Source organism: Gadus morhua, chromosome 9 (genome assembly GCF_902167405.1).
Source record: "Gadus morhua chromosome 9, gadMor3.0, whole genome shotgun sequence".
Taxonomy (NCBI): Eukaryota; Metazoa; Chordata; class Actinopteri; order Gadiformes; family Gadidae; genus Gadus; species Gadus morhua.
The window spans coordinates 1156822-1166821 of record NC_044056.1 but is presented as its reverse complement, the minus strand read 5'-3'; the positions used below and the strand labels follow the sequence as shown (position 1 = coordinate 1166821).

Here is a 10000-nt window from a genome sequence, read left to right as displayed (position 1 = left end):
TGCCGTAACCCGGACGGACAGGAGTTCCCGTGGTGCTTCACCACCGACCCCCGGGTGCGCACCGCCTTCTGCACCAACATCCCCCAGTGTGGCGTCCAGAGTGACCCGGCCGTGACTCAGGGTAAGCCAGTGTGTGTTATCAAGAACACACACACACACACACACACACACACACACACACACACACACACACACACACACACACACACACACACACTCACACACACACACACACACATGGCCACTCCTTGAGGAACTCAAAAGTCCTCTCGTAAACCTACACACACACACACCATTACATCTAACGTTTACTCTGCAAGGGCCCGATAGGCAGCACCCTCCCTGGGCAACAGACTCGCAGCAGCACTGCTGCATGCTTCAAAAGAGGTCTCTTGCAGAATAACTTGTTTCATGCTCAATGTGGTGGCGGTTTGGTGGCTGAACGTTCCATTTGTTAAGCCCAGCGGGGTATCCATGGAGACGCAGAATTCAGAGCAAAATGAATCTCGGGCCTCAGAAGCTGGGTTCAATAGTTCTGCTTTCTGAGGCTCCATACTGCACCAGGGGGGCCGGGGGGCCAGCAGATACATGGATCCCCTATAGGCATCATGTGGGCATGCTCCCGGCACCACGGGGAACCCAGGCCCCTTTTATACTGTGGGAAAGACTGTGCACCTCGCGTCACACAGACCCTGTGTGACAGCATCGAGAGTCCCCCTGTCCCCCCGTCCCCCCGTCCCCCCCGTCGCCCCGTCCCCCCCGTCGCCCCGTCCCCAGGCGCACCAGGGGAGATGGGGCTCTGAGATTAGTGCTGGGTGGACCTCTTTCTGGGGCACCGAGAGATTTGAGGGAACGCGGTTACATGGATGGATATACACAGTTTGAAATCCTCCAGGGATGCTCCATGTGTGTGTGTGTGTGTGTGTGTGTGTGTGTGTGTGTGTGTGTGTGTGTGTGTGTGTGTGTGTGTGGGGGGGGGGGGGGGTATTTTAAGGAGGTTTTTTCGGGTTTCATGGCTGTCGCTGGGGTTGCGATCTGGAGCACTCTGGGGTGGGCTGAAAACGTTCCCACGTGCAGAGAAGGGTCGTGTTGGACAGCTCAAAGGCCTGGCTCTGAGAGCCAGCATCGCTGCAGGCTGGTATGGACTCCCTGGTGGCCTTCCCGAGAGCTATGGGGAGCGGCGGCAGGCCCTCTGTGTTTTGCTTTGTTTCTATTCGCTCTCTGTTTATGGCGCTGACGTTTCATGGCACAAAAACATGTTTTTGGAAGGAACTCCCTGATTGTTTCTTCAATGTGCTCGGTATTTGTAATTGCATGGTTTTATACATTTGAGTGTTTTTGTTTCTGAAGAGGTTTTTGGTCCATTGTTGTTTCTGCTCTGTTGCTGCTACAGACTGCTACGAAGGCCTGGGAGCGGCTTACCAAGGCCAGCAGTCCCGGACCCGGTCCAACCTACCGTGCTCTGCATGGAAAGAGCACAGCAACAGGTAGGCCTGCCGCACCTTACCTCCGGACCACCAACACACACGTACTGGCACCTGAGGCATGGGATGCTGAATGGAACCGATTTAAAACAAGGAAAAACAATGAGTGACACTGATATGTAAAACTTCACGTATGGACGTCTGTAGACCTGATTCATCGTCGGTGGCCAGCATCAGAAATTAGTTTATTATCCCATAAATTGTTGCAGTGCTACTTAAAATCTCATGGTTTGAATACATTGGTAAAACCAATGGCACAGTGATTAAGTTTAATTCAAGATTAACGGTGCTGTAGGCACGATTCGAGAGTTGTAAAGAGCGAGACCAGGAAGGAGCAGGAGAGCAAGGTTTTGAAGGTAAAGAATCAAAAACATCTCTTTGCTCGATTCGTCCAGATGTACGTCGGCCATCGTAAAGCGTTGCGTTCATGCACCTGTGATTGACAGACGAGACGGATCCCCTGAACCTTTAGCAATGAGCCGGGGGGCTCGGTGCTTAGCTCTAAACTGGTTCACACAGAGGCAGTCGCAGTCAACTCCAAACAGATATTCTCACGGCGAATTTCCCTCCCTAATAGCTGACGGATGGTTATGCCATTTCTAACAAATTACGCTCAAATAATAGCTCCTAAATCTTCCAGCAGCTGGACAGTGCAGGAGTTATGGCAGGAGGGGGTCGGTATGCAGGAGAATCCCCACCATCTGTGTGTGTGCGTGTGTGTGTGTGTGCGTGCGTGTGTGTGTGTGTGTGTGTGTGTGTGTGTGTGTGTGTGCGTGCGTGCGTGCGTGCGTGTGTGTGTGTGTGTGTGTGTGTGTGTGTGTGTGTGTGTGTGTGTGTGTGTGTGTGTGTGTGTGTGTGTGTGTGTGTGTGTGTGTGTGTGTGCGTGCGTGTGTGTGTGTGCGTCCATGTGTGTGTGTATGTGTTGACCTGAGTGGTGAGTGCTCTGGAGCAGGGAGGCGTCCCATCATTAACCCCTCATTATCCCGGGTTATGGAGATGATCATACATCTCCCACAGGTGGCTAGTCCCAGCTCCTGTGATATCCTCCCCCCCCAGCCTCCTCTAGCATCTGCTCAATGGCCCAAGGGGCTCCGGCTCCCCCCAATATGACCAGACGGAGCGAGTACGGCTGAAGGGCGTATGGTCCCACGGTCACGCAGCGCGAGGCCCACGCCGACGCCTCCACGCAGCCCTGAACCTCCATGGGTCTGCGTCGGGGTTAGGAAGCGGACCAATCACAGCCCTCGCTGCTGCGTCGCCTCGACGGAAGGTTACATTTTTTTGGGAGGCGCACGTCCGGCCCTTGGGATGGACGCAAGGAGGGTCCGCAAGGTTGTAAGGGGTCCGTAGCCCCCCTGCGTTGGGGGAACGTGGGACCATAACCAGCCCTTTAGGGTGAGCGGAACTCGGTCTGGGCGGAGGGAAGACGTCTCCATGTTCCACTGGAAGCCCTCCGACACCCAGGGCCCAGGCTCCTAGGAACACTTCAAAGCCGGTCAGCTGCATCGCTTGGCCACCAGCCCGGGGGTCAGGGGTCAAAGGTCAGGGGTCAGGGCGTCGGGGGGGGGGGCTGGGGTTTATGGTCGCTGCCAAAGACACAACACGCAGAGATGAGGTGGAGCCATGGGCTGAGAACACATTCAGTTCTCTTTTGTTCTTCTGTGTTGTTGAACTGTGCTTTTCCCCTCTTCATCTGTCTCTTTCTGTATCCATCACTCACACACACACACACACTCACACAAATCCACACATTCATGCACACACAAACACGAACACACACACAAACACACACTCTCACACACACACACACACACACACACACACACACACACACACACACACACACACACACACACACACACATACACACAAATGCATGCGCTCTTGATGCACACACACTAACCCGACGACAGTACAATTATTATCGACGTCAATCTAGAGCACAAGAGTTCATCACATTGTGTTCTCAATCTTTCCGGACTGACTTTTCCGTCTGTAGAAGATTCTAGACGATAGGCGAGTGTCTTCAGACACTCATGTATCTACTCGAATCCACGAGACTCTCGTGGATTCGAGTAGATACGTGAGTGTTTGTAGATGCATCATCCTTCTATGTAGTAGGTTCTAGTAGATACCTGAGTGTCTTTAGCTACACTCTCTGTTTAGTAGATTCTAATAGATTCTAAGAGTTACGCAAGTGTCTGTAGCTGCGCTGTTTGTCTAACAGATGGAAGATACATGAATGTAAGTAGATGCGCCGTCTGACTAGTAGATTTGAGTAGAAACGTGAGTGTCTGTTAATACACCGTCTGACTATCTAGTTGATTTTTGTAGATACGTGAGAGTCTAGCTGCTCCGTCTGTCTAACAGATGGAAGATACGTGAGGGTCTGTAGATGCACCGTCTGCCTAGTAGATGCTAGAGACAGATATGTGTCTGGCGTTGCATACTGCTGCAGTGAGTAATTCTCCCTGTAGCTTCTCTTCTCCTCGGAGGGGAGGGGGAGAACACACAGCTGTACTCTCGTAACCCCCTCGACTATCTCTGCATTGTTCCCTATGGTGGTGGTTCATCTGTAAGGAATGACCGCAATATGACTATACACAATGTGTGTGTGTGTTTGTGGCTGTTTCCGCGCGTGTGTGTGTGTGTTTGTGTGCGTTTATGTGTATGTTTGTGTGTGGGTCCATCAGTGACAGGCGCATGTCGACGGTGGACATGGAGGAAGCCTACTGCAGGAACCCAGATGAGGACAAACACGGGCCCTGGTGCTACACCAACACCTCGTCCGTACCTTGGGACTACTGCTCCGTCCAGCCATGTGAGGACCGATGCATCGTCTCTGGGTCTCTCTGCCCACCCCTCTCTCTCCCCTCCGCCCTCCCCCTCTCCCTCACAAATCTTATATGCATCTTGTAATGGTTTCTGTCTTTCTTGTGTGATATATATCTATAAATATTTATATATTTTTATCGATGTATATCAGAACATATATATATATATATATATATATATATATATATGTACTGATTATTTATTTGTAATTGTACAAGAAAGCAGAACACAAGCTACACCCACATACCCAAGTGTATGTACGTAAATAGATACACATACTTACCAATAAATACATAAACACATCCATTCAATCCCACTATAAATACATATAGATATAAGCACTTTAGCCAATGTATGAAAAGCAATCGCATCCAACTGCACGGAGATGTCATCATTTAAAGTGCCTGAGTGGAAGCAGCACTCAAGCCGCAGAGAGCTGCTCTGCACGTCGATCCACAACTGAGGAGAATCGAAACTAAAAGCATATTTTCCCAATTATGCAGAGACCAAAGGGATCTACATCTTAGAGTCAGACTGACACAGAGAGGGAGACAGAGAGGGAGAGAGAGAGAGAGCAAGAGAGACTCAAACAAGAAAGGGGGTGCTTGTAAACGTGACTAACACGTAGTTATTGTCACATCCTGTCACACATGTCCATGTTTTGGGCTGTGTGTGTGTCTGCCCCCACACTCAACGTTTGAGAGGAGCATCACAACTCAACAGTATGACAGAATATAGGGGGGGGCGGTACCATAGCCTCTGCAGAACTGTGTGTGTGTGTGTGTGTGTGTGTGTGTGTGTGTGTGTGTGTGTGTGTGTGTGTGTGTGTGTGTGTGTGTGTGTGTGTGTGTGTGTGTGTGTGTGTGTGTGTGTGTGTGTGTGTGTTGTTGAATAGATTATTAAATGTATGTTGACTGGTTGCCGTGTTTTACCATTGCATCATAATTGATCTGAATGTTTTGCTTTGTGCAGGTGAAGCCTCCCAACACACCCTCCCACTGGGTCAGTCTAACCGTCCATCTCTCTGTCCGTCAGTCTGTCTCAATGCATGTTAGATCTTAAAATACTGAATCAATGTCCAATGCTGGGTTGGAAATTCTGATTTTAGCAAAGGGATATTGCCTTTGTTGTTATATGTTTTAGGGCATTTTGGATAATTTCGAGGGCAATCTTATCAAATATATATTACATAGAAAAAATATACTAAATATTATAATCGAATATTCTAAATATTCTAAATCAAATATTGTATTTTTCTGTTTTGCATGAAACATAGGATATTCAATGAACAAAATGTTTTTGTATATGTGTGTGTGTGTGTGTGTGTGTGTCTGTGTGTATGTGTGTGTGTGTGCGTGCCTGTGTTTGTGTGTGTGTGTGTTCCCTGCAGTGATCTCAACTGTGGGGTGCTTCATCCACAAGAGGATCAGGATCGTAGGAGGGGGGACCCCCAACATCTCGGACGGAAGCTGGATGGTCAGCATCCAGAAGGGGTACGTACCATTACACATGTGATCCGTCTCCATCTCCTCCCCAAACTATCTCCATGGAACCCAAAGACACGGCCTCGGTGACGCCGAGAAACTCCCAAGTCTCAAAACATCAGAATGAACTGAAACATACATTGCTCCGAGTCAATAAAGCAGCGTGAGAACATGAGAAATGGAATCAATGAACGCTAGAATGCTCACTATGCAGAAGGTAGTAGAGTGAGGTACGATATACCAAGGTGAAGTATTTAAAATGAAACGTGATGTGGTGCGTGGTAGCGATAACGACGGATCCTGGTCGATCGTAGGGTAAGATATAAATACGTGTCCACATGTCCCTCTATGGGTGGAGCACGTGCTGTCGTCCGTCGTTAAAGGCAGGTTTTCGGGGGTTTTCTGGGAACGTTGATCCAACATGGCGGCTGCCACCGGAGCTGTGATCCGGTGTGTTTGTTGCCTTACCTGCAGGTCGAGGCATTGGTGCGGAGGGTCTCTGATCCGAGAGGAGTGGGTCCTCACGGACCGACAGTGCTTCTCCTCCTGGTAAGTCACCTTCCCGTCCTGCTGCTCATCAACGATCTCCTTCTCTGCCCTCCCCTCGCATGAATTATTTACGTGCCCCGTTCTCCTCCGCGTGGGGGTCTTCGACTCGCGCTCTGCATTAGTTCACCTTGTCATCTTTCGGACCTCCGTATTTTATGTTTGATGAATGATGTAATGGATAAATATTGAGGAATAAATGTGTTTATTTAGTATGCTGAATCGATGAATCGTCTTTTGTGTGTGTGTCCAGTGTTCCAGATTTAAGTGAATACCAGGTTTGGTTGGGTGTGTCTGACCTCCGGGAGGAGGCAGCTGATTGGTCCACCAGACAGGAAATCAGCATTGCGCATGTGATCTGTGGCCCGGAAGGTTCCAACCTTGCCCTCATTAGGCTTGCAAGGTGGGTTAAAGAATATAATAATATAGTTATATCGTAATAATAAAGTCATTCATATATTTTATTCAATATGTGATCCATGAAGAATACAAATGTTACTGCTACTACTAATCCTAGAGACTTATTTCAGTAACAGTGATCAAATGGAATAGATTACCATGTTGACGATCACAAAAAGTGATTTGAAAATTACCATGTTCAAATCACTGGCTCTTTAACTCAAGCATTTTAAATCCCTCCAATTTGCGATTGGAAAAGGGTTGTGTCTGTTGTCTATGAGTAAACAGAAAGGAGCGATCATAAGAGAGATTTAAGCCCTCTTTGAACGAGACAAACATCTAGAGTCTGCTAAATGTTTAAATCACGGCTGTATCTAGATTAAAAACCTCATGTGTTTACACGGAGGGCCTGGCATAAGATAGCTTCTCATTCGACCACCACAGGTTAGATGTTGGTCAGAGGACGAAACCAGGAGCCTGATCTCACTCTGGGTCGATGGCCTTTCAGGCCACGGTGGAAGGTGCTTTTCCCACAGCGATATTGACAAACCTCTGGCTGAGGATACGGGGAAACATAGTCACACCCAATCTCAGAAACAAGGGCAAACATGAAGAGAAAAAAGGGTAAAATACCGTAACGATAAAACTGCCTTTTTAATGTGTTCCATATTCGATGTGTGTGCAGTTCACAGACGTTTTCCAAGAACGATGCAGTAGACATTTGATATGCCCTTGCTTATGAATGCTAATGGCGTGGGGATGCATGCATGCGTCTCCATAAGCATCCATAAACAAGTGCATATCAAACGTGTACAGCATCGTTTCTCTCATAAACCCCCCCCTACGTTGAAACAGACTGAAGCGATTGAGGTTGCATCATATGCCCCCTTCGTGTTAACATATGCCTCTTTTAAATCTAGAAACAAACAAGATGCATAAACAGTTGTAGAACCGACTTCATTTTCCCTTGGTGTTATAACAGGACCAGTGAAACGATTCTGATTGGTTCCCCAGGCCCGCGCATCCGGCCCAGAACGTGCGCACCGTCCAGTTGCCCGTGGCCGGCTGCACCATCCCGAATGGCAAAATGTGTAAAGTGTATGGCTGGGGAGAAACTAAAGGTATGGCTCGTGCCCTCACTACTAGCAACATACACATTAGCCCATAAATGGACTGTTCTAACCAGTGGCCACTCGAAGCGCTGTACAACATTACGGCACATTCACCCACACATGCACACATTCACACACCGACGGCAGAGTCAGCCACGCAGGGCGACAGCCAGCTGGTCAGGAGCAGCCAGGGTGAGGCGTCTCGCTCAGGGACACCTCGGCACTCAGCTAGGAGGAGCCGGGGATCAAACCAGCAACCTTCCATTTACCCTCCTTCCGCTCTACCTCCTGAGCCACATGCCTCCTCATGCATTGTTTTGGGTTGGGCTAGAAATATGAACTGAAATGGGAGTGCTTTGGGGTTTCCGTCTTTTATATTGTGATTTTATGGAGCCAGACTCAGTTAGTATTTTCTGTCATTTACCCTTGAGGAGTCACTTTATGGCTTCAGTTCGATGGGATCCAGTTGGATAGCGATAGATAGCGGCGTTGTAAGTGAGTGCCGTGTGTTGGTGCCAGGTACGGGCCACGATGACGTGCTGAAGGTGGTGGACCTGCCCGTGGTCCACAACGACCAGTGCAGGCAGCTGCACCGAGGAAGCCTCCACATCTCCGAGAGGAACATCTGCGCCGGGGGCCGGCGTAACGAGGGCGTGTGTGAGGTAGGACGCTGGTTTGGGTTTCACTGGTATCCACGTGGGTTTACGTTCGTTATTGCCGCGTTTGCGCCTTCTCGGATGCAATTATATCAACACGTGAGCTGATTATCAAGGATGACGACTTCTGCTTTGATCTAATGATCTAAATATTCATTCACTTTTGTTTTAAATAAGAAGAAGAATATAAAAAATGTTTTTGTTAATTTAGTGCAGAGTAGGCCAGCCACTCTTTTCTCAAATATGCTACATACATTTTCATATTCTCTTTCTAATTACTTGAGGAAGACTGCAATGTGGTTCTGATCCCCACCAAATAGTTGTGACTTCCTGTCCTTCGGTGTGTGTGCCTGCAGGGGGACTACGGCGGTCCTCTGGTCTGCCAGGACGGGGAGAGCAAGGTGATTGTGGGCGTCAGCGTCCATGGCAGGAGCTGTGCGCGAGCCGACCAGCCCAGCATCTTCATCAACGTCCCCTTCTACACCCAGTGGATCTACAAGGTCTTCAAATATTACCCCGAGCAGCAGACCTTCTAGAGCCCCGCCCCAGGGACTCCAAGCATGACCGTGATAGGCCACCCACGCTGAATCTGGCAGCTGATTATGCGTGAGGTTATGCGCCCCTGGGTCACGCCCCTACTACATTCGTCTGGGAAACCCCACTTCACCCCCAACACTCTGAGATATTCCAGTACTTCAAGCCCGCCAAAACTCCTAGGATTGAACGTGAGGACCGCACCTCAAGCAGGGATTAATTGTCAAGGTCGTAGAGATGGCTGTTGGTCCTAACCTCTGTGAAACCCTGGATAACTGACTGACGCATTCCTCCCGCCATAAAGCCAACCTCTTCGTTTGACGTCTGATTACGACGCGGTCTTCCTCAAATAAACAAGAGAGAAAACCACAAACCGTGTTTAGCGATCGCACACACCAGTAGTATTTATGCTTTGGGAGTTGTCATAATGAAGGAATAAAAAAAATAAAAAACACAGTTCACATCCAACACAGACCAGTGTATATGTAGTCGGCTAATTAACTACATTTGGAAAAACAGTTGGGCGATAACGCGTGGTGAGCATATGCACTCTGACCCAAGGCCGGGAGCACCCAGTTCACTCAGAAAGGTCACAGACGTTTGAGCTTTACCGTGTTCGGGTTTCCCTCGGTAGCAAGCCAAGCTCTCGGTAGAGCATCTTCACGTGTCTGTGTGTGAGAACACCCACATGGCATTTCCTGGCATTACTTGAAAAGTGTTCAACAGCCATGGGCAGTGGTTTGATGGCGAGTGTGCGTTAGTGCACTCAGCTCCTGGGATAGGCCACGGTGAGGTGCACTCAGAGCTGCCCCCCTTCACCTGTAGGGGCCTCCAACAGATGGCTGTCCTTACTGTACATAGTATTTTAACGAGTGTGTTTCTGACACTCTGAAACGCTTTTTGGGTCTTATAGACCTGTTGCGGGAGCCAGATCGATGCGCGGTGGAAGA

At 49.0% G+C, this 10000-nt stretch overlaps 1 protein-coding gene across 2 annotated transcripts in view; it reads left to right on the top strand.

The window, feature by feature from the left end:
• The window catches only part of hgfb (hepatocyte growth factor b), a 22582-nt gene that overhangs the window by 11991 nt on the left and 591 nt on the right, over positions 1 to 10000 (top strand). For both annotated transcript variants that reach the window (XM_030366099.1, XM_030366098.1), the window contains exons 9-18: positions 1 to 121; positions 1394 to 1487; positions 4178 to 4305; positions 5292 to 5321; positions 5710 to 5812; positions 6278 to 6352; positions 6603 to 6752; positions 7763 to 7869; positions 8380 to 8522; positions 8873 to 10000. The exon at positions 1 to 121 is cut by the window's left edge and continues 19 nt beyond it; the exon at positions 8873 to 10000 is cut by the window's right edge and continues 591 nt beyond it. In XM_030366099.1, the coding sequence (XP_030221959.1) occupies positions 1 to 121; positions 1394 to 1487; positions 4178 to 4305; positions 5292 to 5321; positions 5710 to 5812; positions 6278 to 6352; positions 6603 to 6752; positions 7763 to 7869; positions 8380 to 8522; positions 8873 to 9052 (1131 nt within the window). In that variant the 3' untranslated portion in view covers positions 9053 to 10000. The remainder of the gene's footprint in view (positions 122 to 1393; positions 1488 to 4177; positions 4306 to 5291; positions 5322 to 5709; positions 5813 to 6277; positions 6353 to 6602; positions 6753 to 7762; positions 7870 to 8379; positions 8523 to 8872) is intronic.